This window comes from Nycticebus coucang, chromosome 19 (assembly GCF_027406575.1).
Source record: "Nycticebus coucang isolate mNycCou1 chromosome 19, mNycCou1.pri, whole genome shotgun sequence".
NCBI lineage: Eukaryota > Metazoa > Chordata > Mammalia > Primates > Lorisidae > Nycticebus > Nycticebus coucang.
The window spans coordinates 49,533,891-49,561,599 of NC_069798.1; the positions used below are offsets into that span (position 1 = coordinate 49,533,891).

At 36.4% G+C, this 27,709-nt stretch overlaps 1 protein-coding gene across 1 annotated transcript in view; it reads left to right on the plus strand.

Moving 5' to 3' along the window:
• DCC (DCC netrin 1 receptor) overlaps positions 1-27,709 on the plus strand; it is a 1,249,028-nt gene that overhangs the window by 1,033,191 nt on the left and 188,128 nt on the right. The window contains 2 exon segments of the mRNA XM_053571848.1: positions 16,165-16,306; positions 26,929-27,039. Of these exon segments, the coding sequence (XP_053427823.1) occupies positions 16,165-16,306; positions 26,929-27,039 (253 nt within the window).

Below are 27,709 nucleotides of genomic sequence, written 5' to 3' on the forward strand. Positions count from 1 at the left end.
TATCTGAATTTCAGAATCTCTTGGCATGTCTGGAAAATTTTCTTTCATAATTTCATAGGGAAGGGCCACTGTGCCTTGCGAGGCCACTTCATCAGTTTCAGGGATTCCAATGAGGCAGATATTAGTCTTCTTCGAATTATCCCACAGCTCTCTGAGAGAATGATCCATTTTTGCTCTCCATTTCTCTTCCTCTTTGAGAGTTTGGGAGCGTTCAAAAGCTTTGTCTTCAATGTCAGAGATCCTTTCTTCTGCTTGCTCCACTCTGTTACTGAGGGATTTTACTGTATTTTTCAGATCTTTGAGGGCTGCAAATTCTTGCTTCAGTGCGTCAAAATCTTTGGTAGTTTTGTCTTTAAATTCGTTAAATTCTTGAGACAACTTTTGAATTTCTCCTCGAATTTCTAATTCCGACTTTTGAATTGCTCCTCAAATTTCTAATTCCAAATTTTCCTCCATTCTATTAATCTTGTTTGCAATCCAAATTCTGAATTCTATTTATGACATCATGGTCAGCTGTTTATGAATGGGATCTTCAGTTACATCTGCCATATCTTTTCTTGGGGGGTTGATCTATTCTGGTTATTCATGTTACCAGAATTTTTATGCTGATTCTGCCACATGATTATTTTACACCGTTTGACTTTTCCCCTGGAGCGCTGTCGAGGACCCGTACAGTGCTATGGCCTAAGAACCTGGGGACCTGTTTGGTGTGGTGGGGCTAAGTGGTTCTTTCTTGTTTTCAGCTTGTCTCTGTCCAACCCTAGTGAAACAGTTACTCTGGGTTAAAGTCTCAGCTGTGGAGAAATACCAGCAATTAAGTCACCCCGCCCCCCACAGGCAACAATTGGAAAAGGAAAATCAAACCTCCTACAACCACACACCCAGGGCACCACTTGAATAGTCCTCGGGTGATTGACTCAGTTCAAAAGGTCCAAATCAATCGTCTCAGTTAACACCTGTCTCAGTTGAAAAGGTCTCTGGCAACTGGATTGCAGGGGTCCGGTGACAACTCAGATATGACTTGCTCCAGTGCTCCGTGAAGTCAGGAGGACCCACCCATCAATTAGATCAGTCTGGGGAGGTTGATGCCTCCTTCCCCACCTTGCAGCTCTAGCCCCGCAGGGCTGTGACCCAGTCATTTGTCTCTAGTGAGCAGATACTCCAGAGGTTTGCACCTGCCTAAATCACAAGGAAGTCTGTATCTGCTCAGCCAGGCTGCTGCTCTCTGCCTCTATCCAGCAGGGGGCAGTGAGGCCTGTCTACCTCAGGGGCTTGATGGAGGCTGGGGGGAGTTCACTCAGTTCCAGACCCACCCCTGATTGATGTTACTGACAGAACAGAATAGAACAACTTTGCGGGAATTTGTTTCTGTCCCTGCTAAATTCCCCTGCAGAAGAGAAGCTGTTTTGAGTTCCCAGAGTCTGCTCTTCAGGCCCTGTCTTTGCTCCTGCAGGTTTGTATTTGGTTAGCTGTCAGTTCTAGCCTCTTGCCTTCCTTTGTCTATAGGCTGATGATCCCCTGAGGGCTGGGTGCATCTTAGGCTCAGTAAAGCATTCCTCTGGGTCAGCCCTGCCCTGGGAATTTCCTGGCTCTGTGCGGATGGACATTTTCTAGTTCTCGCGCTCCACTCAGGCCGGTACTGCCTCAGGCAAACCCTTTACTCATGGGGCCTGCGTTTCCATCTCAGATCTGTTCCGAAGTGGTTGCCACCTGAGAAGATGCCCGGCCTCCTCTGGTTGCCCAAGGAGACAGGGTGTGTGGCTTCGGAATATCTGGGACTGAGCCCTGTTGTTGCCAAAAATGGCTGCTGCTCTGCTCTTCTGGGTACTGCCGCTCCAGTGTGGTTTCCTCTCAGCCGACCATCCTCTCCTCACTCCCGTGCCGCAGAATCAGCACTGACCAGCTGCAGTCTTGGCCCTGTCCATACCCCTCGAGAAATCACCAATGAATCTGGACTCCTGGGGTACTAGCCTCCAAACCTCAGAGTGAGAGTGAAGGAGAGTGTTGGGACCTTAGAATTGGAGGTAGAGAATACATACAGTTTTATGCCTGGCAGAGAATGCTGTGGCACCGTAGTAGGGGAGACAGGTACAGTTTTTAAGGGTCTCTCCTGTGTAGTGTAGTGGGAGGACCTTTGAACTCTGCTCATTTGTTTATGGGGCATTCTGAGCCATTCTCATGGGGGAGGGGACTCTCCTCTGCTTGGTGATGGATTTTGTACCTTTTGTTTGTATTCTTGGGGTCGCAGCATGCCTCAGCAGAGTTGATGTGCGTTCTTCAAGCTTCTCTCGATGCAGCTCTAATCTACCAGGTTACTTGCTAAATTTTTAACTCTCTTTCTGGATGGGAACCTCTGTGGAAAGCTGGCTTCAATCAGCCATCTTGTCTCTGCCCCCCACAATTCTATTTTTTTATTATTATTTCATTTTTTCACATCTCCAAGGGTGGCATATAATTTACATACCATACAATTCACCCACTTAAAATCGTACAGTCATCCCCACAATTAACATTAAAACATTTTATCACACCTAAGGGAAATCCTACATCCTTTGGCATTCATCTCTTATCTCTCTCCAGTTGCTCCCCAATCCCAGTCATGGATATTCTCCCATCCACTTCCATTCTTTATATATTTGCCTATCCTGTGCAGTTTATATAAATGGAATTACACACGATGTGTTCTTTGGGGAGTGGCTTCTTTCAATTTTCATAGTATTTTCAAATGTCATCCACGTTGGAGTGTGTGTCAGTACTTTATCCCTTCTTATGGCTAAATAATAATCCATTGTAAGGCTAGACCACATTTTGTTTGCCCATTCATCAGATGGTAGACATTTGGGTTGTTTCCACTTTTTGTGGCTTTTGTAATAATAGCTGCTATAAACATTTGTGTATACATTTTTGTGTAGATATATGTTTTCAGTTCCCTTGGACATATTCTTAGGAAGGAATTGCTGGCTCATATTTAGTTCTATATATAACCATTTGAGAGTCTGACAGACTATTTTTCAAAATGGCAGCACCTATTTACATTTCTACCGTCAGCGGATGAAGATTCCTATTTCTCTACATCCTCACAAATATTGTCATTATCTGTCTTTTTGATCAAAAGCACATTAGTGGTTACGAAGATGCATTTCACAAAGAGATATTTCACACTATTCTGATTTTGTATATGTTTGAAAACTTTTATAACCAAGACTTAAAAAAATATCAACTTCCCTGAGTATGTTTAAAACAGTCATTGGTACCATTATTTTATTTATTGAAAAGATTATAAAAAGGGTATTATAGCCCCCATCTTAGTCCAGTTTTTGAAGTCCCTAACCCCCCTCCCCAATTATGTTGTAATAGTAGAGAACTAGGCAGAGAACTTTTTTCCAAACCTAAAACCTTTTCTTTTAGGTTTGGAAGAGTTAGTGGGTCTTCCAGAGTATAAATACACTCCTATTTTTTTTTTTTTAAGTTTTTGGCCAGGGCTGGGTTTGAATCCACCACCTCTGGAGTATGGATCCGGTGCCCTACTCCTTTGAGCCACAGGCACCACCCTACATTCCTAATTTGTCATAAATCCTCTCTCAGAATACCAAAATGAAAAGATCATATAGTTTTCACATCAAGATGTTTTGGCATTATGGCCTGGTTTTTGAGGTGTATTATTTAAAAATTAACTTTTTGTTTTAGAAAATCTGAGTTTATAATAATTATTTACGTTATTAAAAACATAATCAACATCTCCTTTTGAGAGTGATTATTTACTAGTTTGTTAGTAATTGAAAGGATCAACAAATGGTTTACTTTTAAAACATAAAAGTCTTTTCATAAAGTAGATTTGAAATTCTATCTGTTTTTACCTTAGGACCATCTTTCTAATTCCTCTTATTCTGATGGGCAATGGTATATTCTGAATTACTTCATCATCTTTCAGGAAAATATCAGCTTTAGTTACATTGAAATTGGCATGGAGTAAGTTTGTCTCCCTGTTGCATAATTTAAGGAGAAATATATTAATTTTTCTTAACATGAAAATCTTTTAAAACTATTTTATTGAGTTAGGCTCCATCTCAATTTTAATATACTAATTATTTTGTAATTGTTTTATTCTTTTCTTTATAGTGTAATGGCACTCATGCAGATATCATTTTAAGTAATCATCCCTAATGTAACAGGTAATTAAAATTATAGCCAACTACAGGTGTTGCTAATTGCTAATCAATTAGATGCATAACGATTGCATATCTAATTGAAACACTGATTGAAGTATTGATAGTTACCCATAATTTTTTTCAAAAGTAAACTGCCTCGTAATGTTTTTAAGTTGGAATAAGTTGTGAAACTGTATTACTAACTAGTCTCTATGGCCCTTCTCTGAGCTTTAGTGGAAAATAGACCAACTCTTTCTGCATGTATAAATAGAATCGGTACAGTTGATAAGAATTGACCTGACTGGCTGTTGAATAAGTCTGTGAATTTTAATTGGTTTATTTGCATATTAACAGGCAACATTCTGCAGATGGTTCTGTGGGTTCTGAGTATCTGGATTTGGCAAATTCTGGGACCATGATATAAAAATCTATAACAGTCATTAAACACCAATAGAATCTCTGTTGTGCCAGGAGGCTGCAGTGGGTATCACTATCAACCTGCTGATCAGCCTTTACAGACATTAATTAGTTCACACACTTCTAGCAATTTGGTGGTTAGAATATCTATATGACTAAAAAAGATTTGACATTTGTTCCTTTTGTTGAAATCCACAAGACAGGCTCAAGGATAGAAAGAAACATTTTACCTGTACCATCATAACAAAAAAATACTTTGAACCTTCTAACTGTTGAATCACAGGAACGGGAGGCAGCTTAGCAAGAATAAGCAGAGTCAGGGTAAGCCAAGGGCAGCAATATTATTTACATTTCATAATTCATCAAATCAAATGAGAATAATCATTCTAATATAGAGGCATAAGTTCTGTATAAAGGCAAAATTTATTTTATTTATTTTAAAGGGGGTGGTAGTACAGTGTGTCTATATTGAATAGAGTTAAGTAAACCAGATCTACCAACAGCATCATTGAATCTTTCACTGGAAAGAATCCCGCTCTTCAAGAAAGTTTAGGTGAATATAACTCTGTTTTAGACCCCTGCCTAGAGCGTAGTGGATACTCAAGAGTGTTTAATAAATGAATATAGCAATGGATGCAAATAGCAGTGAGATTCTCTACGGACATTACTGCAAAAGAAATCAGTCCTGAACAATTCAAGAAGTTTTTATTATTTTGGCTTTTTTAAATCAGCAATGTAATTGTGAGACCACTGAGTTCTCTTGATTGTGCATATGTCCGTCATATTACAGATATAACAAGCACAGACACTCTTATGTCAGCTGCCAAAATTCAGCTGCTAGGCTAAGTAGCATTTCCAGGTATAAGTTGGGATGAGGGAAAGAAACTTGGGAAAACACATCTTTGAAAAGGGTGCGAGAAGTGCCCCAGTTTTTAGAAAATGAAAATGGGTTGAGACTTGTGTGTTCGAGATCTGAAAACAAGCCTGATAATCTGAGCAAATGGTGTTTTCACCTGAAGTAACAGAAGTGAAAACCCCCAGCTGTTTTCTTGTCTGTTTAGTTGCACAGGGCATCACTTGCGAAAACATTGTATATTATGTATGACATTGTTTTCAATCAGCAATTCTATTGATAGTTGATCATTTGTGGCTTGGATGGAAAGTGTGAATAGTGAATTATACTATTGATCTATCTTCTGGTGTTAACCCGAAGAATGAGACTGCGGAAAACAATTCCATTTACTTCAACCTTGGAAGGAATAGTTGCCAAAATGCCTCAAATCTTCATTTGGAACAAGAAAGCACCACAAAACACTTGAGTTCCAGAAGCAGCCTGCTGTTAATATGAGTTATGTGAATCTGTCCTGTAATCTTACCTGACATTTAGAACTCAAATATTTTCCTTCATTTCCTCAACACAATTAAAATATTTAGTCTCACTTCATTTTATGAGACATAAATAGCTATGTAAGTAGTCTGTAATTACTGTACATTGTAACAAATGACCTCATAAATATATTGTAATGTCCCATGTAATTACATGGTAAATCATGTCTTTGCCATGGCTGCTCTGAGATGGAAAGCCTGCTGCTTTCACACATTAATTATTTAGGGCCTAATTTGACAGTTTGCTTGAAGATCTGCTTCTATTAAGTAGCCATTTCTGTGGCTTATACAAGAAAACTGTTTTATCATAAGATCTTTTATCCCTACTTAAGGCAGACTCACTTGTATGTGTTTATTTCTGGCTATTGGCTCTGCTTCAATTTTGCTGTCCTTAAAAGCAAAAAAGGCATCACCTGTACAGGAAGAGCTCTGATTTGTAATCCTATCTCTGTCTTCAAACACTAGCTGTAAAATGTTTTTGTGATAATAGTTTTAAAGGTTCTGATTTGCTAGTTTAAAAGTATTTTGGAATAAAGTATTACAGAAGTTATGTTTTTTTCTCTGATTAAACATCACAGCAACCTGTGGACGGATGTTTCATTTTGTAAGAGCCCAGATTGATATGTTGTGATTATTTTAGCATTATTTTACCATTTTGTTGTACCCTGAGTTCTTAGCCATTATTATTGATAAGGCATTTTATTCCATAAGTGCCATTTTCATATGGCATGAATCAGTATTTCAACTTTTTTTTTTTCTCAAGGACTCATTCAAGATACTTAAATATCTGGTGAGATCAATTATTCCCAAGTTACACTATTCACCTTAGTGCTCAAATGGTGTCTTGGTTTCTATGTTCTAAAAACAACAACAAGGAAAAATGAAAGTGGAAAATAAGTACATCCTATATTTTCTGCCTTAAATTATGTATTGGACTATTTCCTTGTGCCTTTCAAGGGTATAATTTTATACATAACTTCCCTGATGTGTTTCTGTTCTGGCTATCTTAGCCATAGTTCCTTTATCAAGGCTATTACATTGCTTTTAGTAGTTTTGTTTAGTAGAAATGAACAGTCTGAGAAAGGATATGGCGATCTGAAAGAGTTAATAAGCTTCCCTAAACATCCAGCTTCCAAGGAATGATTTAGACACTAGAGAATAAAGTCTATTGATACTGGCAAATTCTGAAATGTATTACTCACAAGATCACTTTGTCATGAACTCTAGGGAGCAACCAAATTGCTTTATTGTAATGGAATTTTGTCAAAATGTGAATACCTCCTAGAAATTACATTCCTGGTTTCTAGGGCCTAGAAGAAAACAAGCCTATTAGGAGCTAAAAAAAAAAAAAAAAGAAGAAGAAGATATTAGGTCTCTAATATCCTATTATCCTACTTCTTTCTCTTCTTTTTTAAATTTTCCCCTTTTTTTCCATTTATTTAATTTTTTACTTTGAAAAAGGACTATATTCTGCAATTGGGAGTCATTTTCTTGGTTATTTTAAGAGCATTTAGTTCATTTTATTTAGTTAGCAAGAAAACCTACCTGGTAGGAAAGAGTAATTGATTTTTTTTTAATTTTTCTTCCCCAAATAGAAACAATATGTAATTACATATCTGATAATCAACTTCAACAGGGTTTTGGTAATTAGTGGAGAAAGCAATGTTTCCATGGGCCACTCATCTGAACATGGCAAAGTCTGCCAGAAAAAATAATCCACTTCTTCACACATTGCACTGAATGGTATTTCAGGACCAAAAGAACATTTTCCAGAGATTCATAATCTACTTATTGCAATCAGATTGTTTATTTAGATGATTCAGCCACAATGAGAATAAAGCCTTCTTTCACTTCTTTTTATGTCTTCCAAATCCAATCACATGTGGCCAAAGTGACTTAAAGACTTAATTCTTTGTAAAATTGCTTGTGTTTTCAATTCTTTCATGTGATTCAAAACAGCTAAACATACTAAAATAGCAATGATGATAACAAGCAAATCAACAACTAAAATAAGGGCAAAAATTTGTATTTTCCAATGTTTTTAATTTTCTAAGCTCTTTCTCATTGATTACCTCTTAATTCCTAGGTGTGATTGTGTAATGTATACAATTGATGGAGTCATGGAAATGATTTTCTCCTGTCACTTAGCAAATTAATGAAAAGCCAGGAGAGGGATAATGTACTTCCTTGTCATCCATCTTATTATATTTATCAAGTGCCTTTCATTTGTAGAGCACTGTTCTTTCTCTAAATAATACAGAAATGCATGCTGGACCTCCAATAAGATTTGCTAAGTGTAGGGCATATGAATCAAGAAGGCCCCAAGTATATTTTCACACACCTGTGCCTCATATGTGAGCTTTATTTTGCATTTAGAATTAAACCTTAAATAGATCACTTGTATTTGTTGTACAGAATGATCATATAATATAAATTCGGGGCTGGAGTTAATCTCATCGTTAGAGAAGATTCAGCAGGCTATTTTCAGCTATAGCCCACTTTTTTTCTGCTAGATCTCTGAGCCTCATCTTTAAATAACTCATGAAATAGTTTCAAAATGTTACCTTGAAAGCGTGAAGAATTCTAGCCTACTAGATTGCCAAATGACCACTCTTCCCTGAGTGCCCTGTGTCTCTGTGAACAATCAGGACGGGGGAATCTCACAGTGAAGCTTTGGAAACTTATTTGACCCTCATTTACTGGTTCAAGTTTCCTGTGCTGCTAAAATAAAGTGGGTTGGGTAAGTTATTAGCTTCCCATTTTTCTCCTGAAATTGTGAAGGTCGAGTTCCCAGAATTTGATTAAAGGACCAGAGAGAAAAGTGGTGGCATCTCAATTTAAATTTAATGCAGTTTATTGAGGAAATACAAAAATGGAACATATAAGAAACAGCATATTCCAGATGATATTTTTTCACCATGTGTGAATGACTTTAAAAGAAAAAAGTCTGAGATGTGTTCACTGTACACACCGAAAAAAGATCTTTGGGCTGCAGGGGCCTGGAGTTCAGAGCTAGAGGCAGGCGGGCCAAGCCCCCAGGTGAGGAGGGATGTCATTCAGAGAGACCGGGCACAGAGTGCAAGAAGCAAAGTGCAGCTGTGCCTGGCGGGGGATCAGAGAGAGGTGGGGGGACTTTGCAGACGGTGAATCAAGAGGCTCATAGGCTTTGGCTGTTAGAGTGCAAGGGCATGTAACAGGCCTGGGTCAGAGAGGCATGTGTACATTGTCAAGGAAGTCTGCCTTGGCACTGATGGACTCACAAAGGACACACAGGTCACATTAACAATGTCAGGGAGCATTCACCCAGAAGCAAGGCACTGTCTGTGCCAAGAAAACCCAGTAACCAGAACTGGGACCTAAACCAAAGTGGTTTGGAGGTATTTGGTTTGACATAGATAGTAAAGTCAGGCTTAATCTCTAGGTGAGAGTCCCACCGGCACTAGTTATAAGGACCAGGGACCACCATTGCAAAGATAGAGATAACACCATCCTACAACTAAATAAATGTATTGATGAAGAAATGGTTGTATTATTTCAAAGCTATTAGAAAAAATAAAATAACAGCAGCTTAGCCTTCAGTTTCACATAATAAAATACAGCAATGTTTCTTGCCTAAATTGAAAACATGTTCATGAAACTGTATTTAAAGTTAAGTATTGCTCAACTCGTACACAACTGTACACTTACTATTTTACGAAAACTCAGCTGAAACTTTATTTAGTGATGGCAGACTTTTCCTCCTGGAAATGTGTCACAAAGAGTGCTTACTATAATGACATGGCTTTATGTCATTTTTTAATAACAGTTGCTACATGAACATTCCACGAATGCCAATTTTAGTATGCTCTCCAAATTTCTGCCTTCATCTATCATGAGAAATTATATATTTATAATACTAAATTAAAAACATGGCAAATCACAATAACAGCACGTGCTAGCAGGAAAAAAACACACAGGCCTTTATAATATCTTACTGACATTTTATCAAGTCCACATCTGTTACTACCCGAAGTTCATAAGTTCATATAGTTGTTACCATAGCTTTATAGGTTTATAAAGTATATAATAAGGTAAAACAGTTTTTGGAAATTATTTACACAGCTATCCACATAATAAAGTTTAAGGTCTTTTTTAGTAGATTTATATTCTATTAGATTAATGGAATTGAGTCTAATTAAAATTGAATTAGTTGTTTCCAGATCTATAGAAATATTTCTATAGATAATAGTCTTAATAAATACCATAGTTATATATTAAATGTTTTATTGTATACTTTTGACCCTATTATTTATTCTGAATGATAACATTAGAGAACTGACCTTCCTAGCATTAAGTAGCATATATTCATATGGGTAGCCTTTTTACATCCTCTGTGGATGACCATTTATTGAAGTCCTCATATATTCAGTGATGTATTTTTTCAGTGGATTACTTTTCAGACAGTCTTATCCCAGGAAATGCATGATTATATACCAGGTTGCTTACTCAGAAACCTGAGACTCATTCTTGATAGCTTTTCCTCCTTTACAGCTGACATTTAATAAATCACCAACTGCTGTCAAATCTACCTCCCAAAATACATACTGGGTCTCCTCATTTTTCTGCATTTCTGTAGTTGCCGTCTATTCCAGGGACTCCTCACCACCCATGCCTTAAGTTTCTATTTGCTGCAGTGAGAAATGTGGATAGCTGTGCAGAGGTAGACTCCCAATGCGTATTCATGAAAGAATAGAAGTTACGACATTGTTACTCAGTAATTTATTCTCTCTCCGTGCTCCTTTCAATCTATAGTTGAAAAAAATGTTAAATTATTGGGTCAGTACAGGGATAAGTAGGTCCATAATCTGGACACTGTAACCGTGCATGGTCTTGCGTGCTTCCTTCCTTCCTACTCTTTTCCACTGTTGCCTTCCTTACCACCTTCCGGTGTCTCCATCTCTTGATCTCTAGCCTTCACCTTCACTCTCTCTTTCCCCTTTCCTCCTTGCTTCCCTGAAAGCATTTATAATTAATTGCATAATTATCATGCACCAGCAGTCTAATGGAACTTTCCAACATGCTCCCATCATCTCCACAGCACAATCCTGGGAGGTAGGACTATTATTAGCTAATATGGTAGAAGAGAAAACTCATGCTCAGAGGGCTCACATCACTCATTTGGGACCATGATGATAACTGATAAGGGTTTGAGCAGTGTGACACTGAGGTCATATGCCCCACCAGTTAGCTGTGGCAATATTTGGGCAACAGGTAAATCAAGGTCCAAACTAGGGTAGTGGTGCAAGGAATGTAGCTAAGGGGACAGGTAAGGGATACAATGAAAATAAGCGCTTGAGAAGCACTTATGGGCACTCTTGAATAGAAATCCATTCATCCCCACCAGTACTGGAAGCATATTTCACTCTTCAAGCAACTTCACATGAATTCAAGTCACCAAAAGTGCAGATCAGAAATAAACTACAGAATTCAGGTACCATTTCAAATTAGTTTCCAGATCTATAGATTGCTTCTATGTTCTAGCCAAAACATTCTTATTTGCTATAAAGACATTCTTTTTTTTTCTGCAGTTTTCAGCCGGGGCTGGGTTTGAACCCACCATCTCCAGCATATGGGGCCGGCGCCCTACTCCTTTGAGCCACAGGCACCGCCTTAAAGACATTTTTTTTAAATAATGCCTTCAATTAACTTTTAGGGGAATTCTATCCAGAGAAAATGATCTTTTGGAAAAAGGCTTTTTGCTAGAGTGTGTTTGGAGAGGGTCTACAATGGGCTTGTCTTCACCTGAAGTTCACTCTGGCAGAAGTACAACAGAATTTCCATGTGCTATAAGAAATATGGAGTTAAAGGGGGCAAGACATGATTGCAAGAGAGACTTTACCTAACAGATGCAATCAGTGTAACCTGGCTTACTGTACCCTCAATGAATCCCCAACAATAAAAAAAAAAAAAGAAAAAAAGAAATATGGAGTTAAAAATAGAAGCTCAAAAAATGTGGCTTTTTAGAAAATTCGGAGTGGTGTGATTATCATCTATGACTTTCTGTTTTCTTACTTATATGCATCTAGAATGAAGGAGAATTGAGGTGAAAGTTTAATGGCACTCATGAAAAGGTCAATACAACATCACTGAATTGGACACGGCTACCCTAGACCATTGGGAAATACAGTCAATGGGCCCCTTTTTTTTTAAATCAATAAACTTAACTGCTCTCCACCAGACTTACTTAGAAAATAAATCATTTTTTGAGGAAATTAAATATTGCAGTTCTTCTTTATTCCCTAAACTATTTAGAAAAAGTAAAATGAATCCTTAATTCAGATACAACATTACAACAGTGAAAAGGATTAATTTTCTTCCTTTCAAGTATTAAAAGAACCAAAAGTCAAGTCTTAGCCACTAGAATTAATTTTTCAGAAGTCCAAGTTAATGTGTTAAGTACTTTTAATGAAAATCATTACCAGGCTTGTCTATGAAGACTAGGTTGTTATAAAAGAATGTTCCCATCATGGTGACAATTTTAGGTGGCCTGCTGAAGGAATGAGAATTGAACAGTGGTAAGATTGGTCTCATATAGATTATCTTATACCATTAATATAGAAAATGTGGCCAAATACTTTTATTTACCAACCTAGAACAATAGAATTTGAGGCATCTGGTCATATCATCTGCAAAAGAAGAACCCAAGGGGGAAAATGTGACCACTGAAGTCTTTTGCAATTTTCTGCCATTTCCTTGGAATCAGTGAGAAAGCAGAAAAGATGCTAATAAACTTAGCTGCTACCACAGAAAACGGTGAATAGAACTGATAATATTACTTTGAAAGATGAATAATAACCACTGAGTTGCTTCACCTCCTGCTGCATAGAATGTATAGCTGATTCCATTAATTAATTATTGCTAGACATCGATGTTAAGGTATCAGCTATGTGGAAACAATTTAAGCAATCACTAGAAATCACAAAATATGACAAAGAAAAATTATCTGTCAAAAACTAAGTATTACTTACTCATTTAATTATTGGTGTAATTAAGTTCTCCAGGCTTATCAAGTGATTTACATTTGGTAGACATACTAGGCACAATTATTTTCTCTTTTTTCCATGTGTACTTTGAGATTCAAGTCATTTATCAAACTCATGAGATGTCACTCAGTAAAGCCTTATCAAAATATTAACTGGAAATCAGAAGATTCTAGGTTGAACAGAGGATGAACAGCTACATTTGTATTTTCATTTTGTACTTGTTTTAATTTTGCCTTTGAAAACAAGCTACAGCCCTTAGAATATGTTCTCCTTGATTTTTTGAGAGCTAATTATGGGAAGGCTTATTAGATATATTTAAAACTAATGACTTAAATTCAGTTTCATTCCTTTTAAGAAATGAGAATATTGGTGAGTAGAATTGCCAAGTAGTATCCCTATGATTGCTTAATAATAAAAATGAAATAATAAAAATATCACGAGATTCAACAGTTGGAAAATCTTCCAATGGTATTGCAAGGTGACCTTAGGCCTATCATTCATTTAACTTTGTGCCTCAATTTTCTCCTTTGTAAGATTGTAAAATGTCTGCTACTGCTATTATGAAGCACTAAAAAATGACAAAAAGATGGATAGTGAAAGATAAATATAAATATGGCTAGTCATTGAATTCTGGTTTGCTTTACTTGTTTCTAAAACACTTGTAAGCAAAGAATTTATCCACATGTGAACATATGTGTGTCTGTCGGAGAAGAAGAGGGTAGGTGGCATGTGTGTACTTAGAGCTATGGATTCTTTGGGAGCCAGGGATATTATTGTTTTATTCATTATTTTATCTTCCAGAGAATTTAGCCAAATGCATTAAATGAACACATTGATCCCATTATCTCTCTTTTTAGAATGACCTGAAAGACTTCAATTTTTCTCCAATATAACTACCTTTCCGTTTTATTGTCCAGTATGTCTCATTTGATTTAGCCACTAAGAGACTATATGACCTTCACTTGAGGATGCTCTACTCTTTGGTGTCCTTGAACTTGTTCTTGATTGTCCCTTGGTCATAAATACCTTTCCTGTCTACCCGCCTCCCATGAAGTCCTGGTCACAGGTGAAGGATGGGCTCACTGTGAAGTCTTTCCTGACCACATAATCCCCCTGGGACATTCTACTTTGGCCCTTGGCACTTTTTCTCATTATTAATTTGTATGTTCATTTCCTCACCCAGAATGAAAAATCATGACATATTTGGGTATTTCCATAATCCTAAAGATAGTGCTTGTAACATAGCAAGGATAAAGTTAATAATGTCTTTTAAATGAATTGAACTCTCAGACACTTGAAGTCTTGTGGAAGGTGATTTTAAATAGAAAAGAATGCCATGATTCAGACTCATGGTAACCCAGTTAAAATCTGGCCTCTATCACTTACTGGCTACATGATTTTAAGTCATTAACCACTGCGTCCCCATTTATATGACTGTAGAAAGGTGGTAACATCAGACCTTCACTCACAAGGTCATCATGAGTATAAACACAACTCAGAGTCCTAGACAGACCATTGCCTGGTCTACCGTAAGTGCAAAAACTGTGAATAAATATTAATAAAAGTGATGCCTAAGTTCTAACATTTAAAGGGTATTGAGAGTGAAGTATTGAGAAGTGATCTCAGTTTTTCCATATCCCCTTTAAATATATTCTTAAAAACTTAAATAATCAGACCAATTCTACATAATTAATTTCCTGAAATTATTAAAGCATATTTATTATGTAATCATAGTTGACCCTCATCATTTGCAGATTCAAGATTTGTGACTTTCTCTTCTTGCTAAAATTTATTTGTAATCTGAAATCCATGTCCATGGTGCTTTTTCGGTTACATGTAGAACAGTGAAAAATTTGTGTCACCAGCTGTACATTTCCCAGCCAAGACTGAACAAGGAGATGCTGTGTCCTCTTGTTTCAATTCTCATGCGGTAAACAAGTGCCCTTTTAGAAATACATTAGGTACTATACTTGTTACATTTCTGTGCTTTTTTTCTTAGTAATTTTGCTGTTGAACATGACCCCATAGATTTTTTTTATCTTTCACCATCCTTATTTTGTTACCCTGTTCGCGGGTGCAGCAGCACCTGTTCTTGGAATATCCAGGTAGGAGTGGCATCTTTCTGATCTCATTTCGTTTATGACTGCTGCTTCTTTCCAGTGCCATTATCATCTTCCGTATTATTTTTTACACTTTCATTTATACTAAATTCTTTCTTTGATGTCTGATGCTCTCAAAATAATTGGTTTACATTAAGACGAAATACTAACAAGCTGATTTCAAACTACGAATTCTAGCGCATGGTGGACCTTATTAAGTACTAGCCTCACTCCTGGGAATTAATCAGGGATCCGACTGCCAACTTCTCTAAAGTTATTTTCTCTAGAGAATTATTATCTGATATTTTCACCAAGTTGCCATTGCTCTGGGTATTAGATGAAGGAAGAAGACATGAGTGTCTCACATCTTTGACTTAATAACCCTGGCCCACATCTCTGTGCTCTTCTGTGGTTAATCTCTCTGAATCTTCGCCTTCTGCGTTTAATATCCCTAGAGGATAAATGTACCGGCTGCTCTAAGGTCAGGAAGGGTTAGGGCACTGGTTTTACTGGGTGTGGGTGGGAACCTGAGGCCTAAATTATCTTCATGGCTTCACATTATCCCCTGTTTCAGCACCGCACTTCAGCTCTACCTTCCAGGTTATTAAGAAAGCAACAATATCTTGTCCAGGCTGCCCTCAACTTTGTCATGCTTTCTGTTACCTTGATTCTCATTACTACCTCTTAATAAAGTATTTAGATTTCAGCTTTCTTCTTCCTCCCAGTCACCATATCTCCCTCTAATTTGCACCTTCCAATATTAGTTGATGTCACTCATCCAACATAGTCTTATTTCCTATACCTTTATAGATTTACACCGTTTAGAATATTTTGTCATTCTAATGGTCTAGGGTGCAAAGGAGAGGTGATAATACATGCAGTCTATCAAATAAATGGTGTATTTTTGTTGAAATCAGACAAATCAGAATGCTTTCAGGTTGTAAGAATGGATTTAATTTGGCTCTCAGGCCCAATCACTGACACTTCTTGGCTTCTCTGCTCTCTTCACACTTATGTTTGGGTCACTTCTTTGACCCTGTCCTCTTGCCCTTTCTTTCTCCAATGTTTTAATTTACATCTATTATCTTACAGAGTATCAAAGTAAGCTGGCTGCCTCCTCCATCAGGAACACAAAATGGATTTATTACTGGTTATAAAATTCGGCACAGAAAGACGACCCGCAGGGGTGAGATGGAAACACTGGAGCCAAACAACCTCTGGTACCTGTTCACAGGTCAGTGTTCACAGGGTGTAGTCTTGCAAGATTTTGATGAATTAAATGCTTTAGGAATAAAATATACTTTCACTTCAAAGGAAAATTGATGTTTTTTCCTGGCAGGTGACATTTATTGGTAGAAGAAGAGCGACCTTTGTATGTTAACTTTATATTCTCTACACGGCTTTTAATATGAATTTTGCTCTGCACCATCATCCTTAATAACTGTATCTTGAGATTTTTACCCATATTAGTTTCTCAGCATTCTAATAGGAACCAGTAGTTCCTATTGTTTAATAACTTAATGTTTTCTCTAATAACTTTTAAAAATTATCTAATAACGTGCTTCCAAGTTTAAATCACGTTGATCCTCCTCCTCCAATCTCCAGGGATGAGCAAGGAGTAGAAAAGGAGGAATGGGTAGATTAGAGAATAAAGAGAGAGATGACTCTACTTTCCACAAATACAAAAGGAAATTCACTCTTGTATCAATATTGTTAGAACTCATGGTACATAAAACTGGACCCAGTTCTCATACAAAGAAGTTTGTTTATAGTTTTATAAAATGAATACTCACATATTGGAACCCCTATATCACGTCAGTTCAAGTTCTTAGGAAACAGACAGAGGCAAGGCTTTCGAGGTAGCACCTTTGGGAAGGGTAAGCTCAGGAAAGCAAGAGTAAAGGGGCAAGAGGGAAGAAGGGAATCCGATAATGGTGGTACATTATTGAGCTGGACGGCCACAACTGTGGAACAAGCACAGGGCTTGCTATGTCCCCTGGGTATCTCTCGAAAAGCCACATGAACTATTTTGTCACAATCCGTGGCTGGATAGGAAGTGAGGATGGGAACTACTGTGTATCTCCAGACACCCCCCTGAGAAGCCAGAGAGTCTGGTGAAAGTGCAGACATGCCACGTACAGGCCAGCACGTTCTGCGATCATGGTTTGGCCTAGGACAGCCACAGTGCTCAGAGATTTACAGCCCTAGGAATAGCTTCAGCTATGGTCAGGACTTGGCAGCAAAGAACATAACAGGGGCTGATGACAGACATGGGAAGATGAATTTGTGCAAATCTGGAGTGGCACATAAACTGGGTTTAGGAGAACACATAAACTGTGAAGTATGTAACTTGTGATTAACAGATAAAGTAAACTAGGATTTCAAATGAGAAAAAAGTAATACTTTCTTTATTCCTTTTCTCTGTACCAGAAGTTTAGTACATTTCCACTGGAAATCATAACATACACACACACACACACACACACACACACACACACACACTGTAAATGTCTTGTTTAGCCCAAAATCAGACACTTGAAAGTGACCTGGGTTTTCTCCCAGTGACCTGATTTTGTGCCTTTTCTGCCTACAAAATTTTAGCGCAATGGTGAGAAGGCTTCCAAGGTTGATTGTCAAAAATGACATTACATGTTTTAAATCTAGACAAAATCTCCTGACAGGTATGGTTGCATCTAAGAAGAAGTATTGGCATTCTATTGTACCATTTCAAAAGCTTTCTAAAAAGCAAGCTTCTGTGTTTTTTTCTTGATGAAATCATGAAAGGAGATAAAAATAATTGAAGTGAGGTGTGTATGATCATTAGGCTATTTAGTGCAATATGTAACTTACTTAAAGAGAAATCGCCAAAACTGAAAATAATGCTGAAAATATTTTAGTATATTCCTAAATTTAATATTAGACCAGAAGAGACCCTAAGGATAATTTAACCCAAGACTCACTTTTTTAAAGACAGAGAAATTTGAAGCCATGAAACATTTTTGCCATTGCTTTTCTTCCTGAAATGAATAAGATTGAAAATATAAAATAAACCCATTATAAAAGAATTAATTAAAGGCTGAATATTCCAAGAGAAAGACTAAGGAATGGAAATTCAATTGACAGAACTATAAACAGCCAATAAACATGAGAAAATGTTCAATCTCGTTAGTAAATAGAAAAATGCAAATTAAAACAAAAATGAGCTAGCATTATTACTTTGATTAAAGTAATAAAGATAAAAATAAATGATGGAACCCTATTCTGGAAAGAAAATGAGAAATGTTGTATTTGAGTCCTTCTCCCAAGAGGTGTGCCTTATACCCCTTGGACTTTCCCTAACCAATGCAGACAATGTAACTCTATTGTATGTACCCTCATGTTAATCTGAGATTAAAAAAATTAAAGAATATGAGAAATGTGAAATTTCATATACTACTTGTGGGACAGAAAATTTCTGGAACCTTTCTGGAAACCAATGTTGATATATTTGTTCTATTCAGATATAAATACTTGAATATGGGTATGTATATATGTACTTATATTAACATATGCACATTTATCATAAAGATCATAAAGAAAAAATTCAAAATTTCAAATTCTAAGGATCTATCCTAGGAAACAATCATATTTTTTGCAAAGTTTTTAACTAGAAACATATCCATGCAACATTATTTTAATAGCAAAGAATATTTCTTATAAAACTTATATATCCAACTGTAGACAGTTTCCTAGACAACTCAGACACAATCGTATCACCGTATACTGTAAGGCAGGGTAAATATATTAAATCACAAGTTAAATATTTTAACATATTTTTAAGTAAATGCCTCAATTTTAAATCAGCAATATTACATGTGTCCATATTTGTAAACAAAAATATACACTCACATAAAAATATTTGGAACAATGTATATACGAAAATGTTAATAGCGACTGTTGTTTGTTTTTAAACAATGCAATATGTATTTGTAATTGCTCATGTAAATTAGAAAAATAAATGAAAAGTCAAGACTTCAATGGCATATTACAACTTGCACTTAGAAAAAATTGAAGATTTCCTCCTACTAAAGCTATCTCAACACCAGATAAACAGCTTAGAGGGAATGTTCTGGAAAAACAATGGAGAGTGGTAGCCTCATGGCAACTGAATTCACTGGTGTTTGTGGGTTCACTTAGTGTTTATGAGTTCTTTTGACACATAGAATTTAATGCATTCAGTATTATTCAACCAAAACTCTGACTCTAAATATACAAAATTTTAGGACTTTCCCTCTGTTTAAGGTAAAATCATTGAGAGGGAGAGAAAGAGAGAGAAAGAAAGGGTGCATGTGCACAGCAAGTATTAACCTTTTCACCACCAAAGATCCTGTTTTAGTCCTATGGATGCTGGAACAAATGACCACATCCTTGTTGGCTTAAACCAACATAAATGTATTCTCACAGTTCAGGAGGCCAGAGGCCTGGAATCAAGATTTTAGCAGATTTGGTTCCTTCTGGAGCATCTGCAGAAGAACCCAGCTCATCATGCCTTGCTCCTGGTGTCGCCAGCAGTCCCAGGTGCTCCTTTGTTTGTTCCAACCTCGGCATTCATCTTTGCCTCACTGTCCTCTCTCTGCTTGTTTTCTCTCCTCTTGCAATAAGGACACCAATCATTGCAGACAGGCCCCAATTCAATCCAGAATGAGTTCATCTTAAGATCATCAATTAATTATGTCTATAAAGACCCTATGTACAAGTAACATCACATGCTGGTGATCCAGGTACACATGAATTTTAGGAGAACACTACTCAACCCACTACAGACATTTTTCAATTACTTTTCTACTCTAGGATAATCATTTTGAATTGTATCTTTTAGTAAATTTTACTTATTCAAAAATAAAAAGTTGGGTTCTACATTTTTATTCATCTAATGTGACAATTACAGCTTCTAATCAGCATGGAGTGGCTCATCGTCCCTCTGATTTGTTATCATTCCAACCAAAAGCAAAGACATGAGTTGTATTAATTAGTTTGTTATTGGGACTAGCTCACAAATGTCTATTTCTATTTTTATAGATTTTAGGAATCTGGACACAAATTTGAAGTCTTTATTCATACTGTTACTTACTCATTTTATGAGTTATAAAGATGTATATAGGAATACAAATAGATTCTGAGGAGCCATATTTATAACTGCACCTGAAATTTATTGCCAAAATAATCACACATACTCCTTTTTTATTTGAACTAAAGCAATAAAAAGGTTATTTATACAACTAATTAACATAGCTTTCATCTCATTTACTTAATTACAGTGGTAAGATGTTTGTGTTCTATACTTGATAGATCCCACAAAGGCATAAATGTATTCATGATCCATGTATATGACTTCATAAAAGGAAAAAAAAAAGATTATTGAATAGCATCATACCCTTAAAAGTTTTTAAAGAAGTTTTGCAAAACCTCTGCCTTCTACTCCCCTGCTCTGTTCTTGGCTTTAGAAACACCTGTTGCATTATTAGAAATTGTGGGCATGTCCTCAATGCTACAAAGCCTTAAGGACCCAGAAAGTAACACCACACACCGGTAGACGGCCTGTGCATTAGACATGGCTCCAGGATATACCTAGCAACTCACATACAATGTAGTATACAGGAGTATTTGATTTTCCATATAAATCAGCAGCCCTGTAAAATATAAAAAATTTGACCCCATGTTTTCCATGCCTGTAAGATACATGGGTATATTGATTTGGCTGTTAGAAAATCAGAATTGCCAGAACACTTCATTTGTATGATATAAATATTCAGGTGTTGAGGCTCAAACATTTTTTTCTTTTACAATGCTTTATTTGTTAGACAGGTGTTTTCGGTTGTGTGTGTTTTTTACCAGGATAATGAGGCATCTGCAATAACAAAGCAATTCAGAGTTATAACAAGGGTTTTAAATGGCTGCTATCAGCTTTATTGTGAGAATCTGTGTCAACTAAATATTAAAATGCTCTTTTTAATTTTTGATCGCTCTTCAGAGAAGGTTGTTTGGAATTGAATTTAAGAGTTTCTTTGTGTTTCATGGCCAATATAGAATGAACATAACGATAAACATACATTGCTATTTTATGGACTGAAAAATTGAAACAATAGCATAGCAGTTTTATAACAAGGTTAACATTAGGGAAATAAAAGGAAATTAAATTGTTTGAATAATGTGCCATCTCTTACCATGATATCTAAAAATGAGAACTAGACAAGAAGAAATAGAGAGCTTGAAGGCACTTCGTATTGAGGATAGAAAGCCGAGATAATCTGACTTCAATAATAGAATGTTTTACAGCTAAGAAAAGCCTTGCTAGCTGTACCATACTTCCCTTAGAGGAAACAGAAGCAGCTAGGAAAGGCACACATACATTGAGACGAGACTTTAGGATCCTGGTGAACAGAGCAGGAACCACACAGTTCATCCCATCCAAACCCCTTGTTTTAAGGAAGAGGTAACTGAAATCCAGAGAGAGACATCACTGAGCTCTGCACTTGGGGATGAACCCAAGTGGATTGCGTATGTTCAGAGTCCTACCTGGGTGATGCTCACACTACACCGTATTATTGTCTTAAACTCTGTCAGTGACGCAACCAGTTATATGACTCTATAAACGATCACTGATATAAAAATAATGTTTCCCATTGGCAACCATAACTGCCACATCATCTTTACTGAGCATGACACCAGTCATTCTGCTAAAACCATTACATATATATGTGAATTTTACATTTAATCATTATAACTATTTTTATTTGTATATCCCCACTGTATTGATAAGAACACTGAGGAAAAGGGGACTGGTTTTTCAAGGTCACCCCACTAATAAGTGGTGGAACAACAATTCAAACCTCATTCTTCCTAAATTAAAAACCTATGCTCTTAGCTCTTAAACTGTAGATAATGTGTTTCTGACCATAGGCAATAAATGTGTGACTATATGAATATATCAAGGATAGTGGAAAAATGCCAGGATAGAAAGAGATGTTTGTTGGAATTATCTAAAATTTGAAGATTACTTTTGCAGCTAGGGAAGCCGAATAACTCAAGAAGAGATTAAATTAAAGCTTTCTTGACCAATTTATTTATTTATTAGTTTTTATTTTTTTTTGTAGAGACAGAGTCTCACTGTACCGCCCTCGGGTAGAGTGCCATGGCGTCACACGGCTCACAGCAACCTCTAACTCTTGGGCTTACGCGATTCTCTTGCCTCAGCCTCCCGAGCAGCTGGAACTACAGGCACCCGCCACAACACCCGGCTATTTATTTTTGTTGCTGCAGTTTGGCCGGGGCTGGGTTTGAACCCACCACCCTCGGCATATGAGGCCGGTACCCTACTCACTGAGCCACAGGCGCCACCCAACCAATTTATTTTTAAAAATATTATTTAATATTCCCATTATCCCAGATTAGAAAGCATACATGTTAACAAGTCCTAGAACTATCCACACACAAAAAAAGCCTTTCACTAGAGACTGACTTCCACCTCCAAAGAATACCTAAAGGAATGAATAAATAAATAAAAGCAGACTTGAACGAACTTTTGATATTAGCTCTCAGAGTTGGGGTCTCCCAGAATTGCTTGGTCATAGAGATTGTATAACTCTTGACGATACCTCCTCTTTCGATCAGGGTAACACTTTTATAAACAAAAGAATGATTTAACTCTTCTTCATTCTAAATTTTGGGCATTATTGATGTCTTAGGTTGATCCACTGTCAAAATAATAGAATCATCAATTCTATGCTGCCTGCCTGTCTGCCCATTATTCAGTGCTGATATAATTATTATAAAAACAAAATCCTTGAGTGTCTGCATAGAGATTTCTATTTGTTGCAGATGTCTCACTGGGGTTCCACAGTAGATTAAGTGGACTTTTGAAGACAGGTGCCCAGCAAGAGATAGAACGAGCTCTGATTAAAGGGCCACACAATACGCTTGCTGAGTTTCTCTAAGCCTTATTACCCTTGTCTCTAAAACAGGAGCCATAATATATTCTGTACCAAAGTCATAGGGTGTTTAAAACTCAAGTGAGAAAGTAACCTGCAGACCACTGTATAAGTATTAGTTATCTTTACATCTATTAAATGCTTGATTTTATAAATTACCTTTAAAATTACTTTTGATCCTCACAAGAACACTGTAAGGTCCTCATAAGAACATGTATTATCACCTAATCACTTTAAATGGAAAAATTGAGATTAAAAGAGCTTTCAGTACATCTAAAACTTGCCCAGCCAAGTATTCCTTACAGCCTAAAAGCAGGGCCATCTGTAACCTAGCATTCGAAGATAATGTCCAGATCGCCTCAGTGAAAAATCAGAATGGTTCTGCTTGTTGCTACATCCTATACTTACCTAGATTTAGAAAAAGAACCGCAAGTTTAATTCTGTTGCTAAAACTTCTGAATACAGAAGTTTTCAAATTTAGAATCCAAAGACTCAGGCAAACATATGCTAAAATAGGTGTTTAATCTTTTTTTTTTGCAGTTTTTGGCCCCGGGCCGAGTTTGAACCCGCCATCTCTGGTATATGGGGCCAGCGCCCTACTTCTTTGAGCCACAAGCACTGCCCAGTATTTAATTTTTTTTAGATCCCACTAGGATAAACTTGTGAGATCTATCTATAGGTGATACTATGGTAACTTTTTTGACAAGTAAAACTATTGGAGGTGAGTTGGCTCCCTTGGTAAATTTCTCAGTCCCAGAGTATTGCTGGTTTATTTGTATCATCACTTTGTTAGATGTTCAGCATAATGTAAGGCATTTAACTAGAAATTACTTAAAATTTCCTTCATTAACAAGATTATGCATACATATTTAAATATATTTATACTTAATCTAACACCTCTACATGTTCGTAGTAAAATGCAAAATCAAAGACTTTTTAAAAATAAAATATATTTCAAAACAATTTGGCAAGATTTTCAGATTTACTTATGACATTAATCTGTATGGGTGCTAAAATTTCACCGCAGATGTATTAGAGAGGATGTGAAGAATTAGTCTTCTGCAGTATAAGGTTGGAAGGGATATTCTGATAAATAGCTTGACCTAAACAGGTGAGATCTTGCTGGGTAAACACAATAGATGGTCTCTAAACTGTTTTCTGGTGTTAACTTTATTAGCATGCTTTGTTTTACCCCAAACTGGATTACTGACTCTGATCCTGAGTTCAAAATATACAAATCAAAATATGACAAAATTATAAGGAGAAATTTACATATAACCTTCTAGTAAGATATTTTAACTAACTTCTGTTAAAAATTGATAGAATGTGCAAATAATCACTTGCATGGTTTATCATCACTTCAAATGAATGGATCTGACTACAGAACATTCAAAAAGATTTTCAATTGTATGTCAAAATATTGCACATGGTAAAATGGTACACCAGGCAGGGTTCAAGCAAAGAGAGAGCCAGAAGGGAATTATACTAAGAGATTGTTTGTGAAGAATTGGCTTAATCAATTATGATGACTGGGTGGACAGTTCCAGAATCCATGGCGCAGATTATGAGGAAAAACAGGCAGAAACTGCAAGTGGAATTTGATGACAGGTGCAGGACAGAATTGCAACTTCAAGGAAGCCTCAGCCCTGTTGTTATTTTACCCGATTGAATCTAGGCCACCCAGGTGTCGGGAACAATATCTCTTACTCAAATTTAACTGTACGTGGCCCAGTGTGGTGGATTGTCTGAGCTAATGTGGGTGAATGTCTGAGCTCAGTAGTTCGAGGCTAGCCGGAACTAGACGGAGACTGTCTCTACTAAAAATAGATAAATTGGCAGATGCTGTGGCAGGTGCCTGTAATCCCAGCTATTTGGGAGGCTGAGGCAGGAAGATCGCGTGAGCCCAGGAGTTTGGGTTGCTGTGAGCTGACACCACAGCACTCTATCTAGGGTGACAGAGACTCTGTCTCCAAAAAAATTAACTGAGTGTGGAAATTAATCCCGTAACAAAACACTCCCAGCGTCACCTCCATTGGTGTTTGATTGAATAGCTGGATGCTGTAGCCTTGCTAAATTGATACATGAAACTGCCCAGCACAGATAGTATTTCAAGTCAGTTGCTGGGGACAATATTGACATAATTATCTATCCATTTTGAAGAAAATGAAATTATATTTCTATATAATATAAGAGATTTTAATTTTGATGGATTAGAACTCTGTTTTAGATAAACCACTATGAAAGTCATGTGCTACAATGATTGATTTCTCCCAAAGTTTTCCATCTATTAATTTTTTAATTTTTCAGAAAAGCCCTTTAATCTCTTTGCCTCTGCAATCAAAAACAGTGCATATGAAAGGGTGTAAATAGTAACAAATATCAGATCAATGCTATTTTAACAAATTGATGTAAGGACACGCCTACATGAAAAATGACAAGGCCCTTATGTTCAGAAGCATCTCTTTTGCCACCGTGTTGACAATAGAGAATGTTGTGTTTTAATCTAATATTTTCTTAGGGCTCAATGCTGTTGTACCTAATTAGCTTTAGTAGATTTTGCAGAAGTTTTTTTTTTTTTTGTGCACATACCATGTGCCAGGCATTGTGGTGGGCTCTAGGAATATGCAACTAAAATACCAGTAATGACAAAGACAACAATGCTAGGGACATTCTCAGCTCTTGTCTTCATGGAGGCTCCCATCTATTTATTAAAATTAGAAGCTTCTTTAGAGGACAGAATATTGTGTTATAGACACCTTTATGTGGCTGGATTTATCAAGGGGTCTTCTCATTTAGTACTGTTTATTGAAAGCAATTGCCCCTTGACAATAACAAATCCTTTCTAATCAATGGTTAAATCACCATCTCCTTTTAGTAGTAAGTTAGACTTCCCTTTAGTACCGAGTACTCACTCCTTATGCAAAAATCTATAAGTATGTTACTTTGCACAGTATATAGCATCATTTATTCAAGAACTTATTTTAATTATAAGTTTTTCATGACACCAATTATTTGGATATTTCAGATTAATGAAAAAAACAGAGAGGTTACGTTTGTTTTTTTAATTTCTATCAGGGTCATTCAACTTCTTGAGATATAAAGACTTGCCTATTTAACCTGAGTTCCCAATGTCTAAAAAATGTCTTAGGGTCCTTTGACTAATGCCACTTTTAAGAAATAATAATTTGTTGTATTAAAGAGCTACTTCAAGATTTAGGTAAAAGGAAAGTTATTCACTTCAAAAATTCATACTCATGAGACTAATGATTCATTGGCTCCCTAGTCTACCTCTGTTCTCCGTGTTCTTTAAAATACACCCTAATGTTATAACCGGGTATGGCATTATGGGTCCGGATTATCAAAGATACTGACTTTCTTCATCTCTCTTATAGAAGCTGATGCAAAACAAAATATACTCAAAAGATGGTTTCTGGTGAAGTACACCAGCTTTAGATTCTATTTTGGCCCCAAGAAAATGAAAACACTGACCTTGAATGAATGATGAAGACTTAAATTTTTAGATTGATAGATTGACTATTCTTGATTTATAGGCAGGGCTCTTGTGAAAAGTGAAGAAAAATGATCCTTGCTATTTTTGATTATTTCTTCATCATTCATATTTTATATTCTGCTTCTGCCATGAGGTGATTTTCAGGGATACATTTTTATAAACAAACAAACAAAAAAATACATGATGATATACAAAAAAACCTTTACTTCTCATTGTGATATTCCTGCTCTTTTGGTCAAAATAACAATAATTACCAAAACAGTCACAAATAATGTAAAGATGTCAATTATTCCTAAAATGTTGCTAAAGCTTTTTGAAAATCAGCTACAAATACTTGTTTAGTAACTTTTTTTCCTCTACACGGAAAATTTTTTGTAGGACTGGAGAAAGGAAGTCAGTACAGTTTCCAAGTGTCAGCCATGACAGTCAATGGCACTGGGCCACCTTCCAACTGGTACACAGCAGAGACCCCGGAGAATGATCTGGATGGTAAGTTCCTTAGTCACTGTCACTCTGATTTCTATCTTCTTGTTACCTCAGAGTAAGGTAACTGCCGTTTAGGGTCCCCTAAACAAAGTAAATATACTCCAACTTTTGGAACATTTATTTTTTCTATATCTCCCTATATAAAACAAAAGAAACATAACAAAAAAAAGAATTAATATATAGTCTTCAATAATGCTATATAATAGGCAACATGCCATGGAGAGCATAGCACTAATTATGCATTAATCATCATCCTCAAATCAAGTTGTTGTTTTTTTTCAAGATAATCTGAAATGAGATGTTTTTCTATTGAGGTTATTTTTGATAATTGGCCTTAACCATTTTCCTCTTAAGAATTATCATTATTTTTTATAGCAATCATGAAATATTTCATACAGCTTCTTCTGCTCTTTTATGATGTTTCTGCAAAACATCAATTGTGTATTTTCGACTTCCTTATGACGTCACTGTTACTCATTCTTGATATAAAGGGCAACCTACTTTATGTGTTAATTGTTAGTTGCCTTGCCCCATTCATCAATGCAGTACTAAGCTTCATATAAAATTCTAGTACCAAGAAATTAAACATAAGCAAAATCTTCAAAATTAGCAGGCAAGAGGTTACTTATTAAAATAAAAACATCATGAGTTAATTTTAAAAATAAACTTTAAA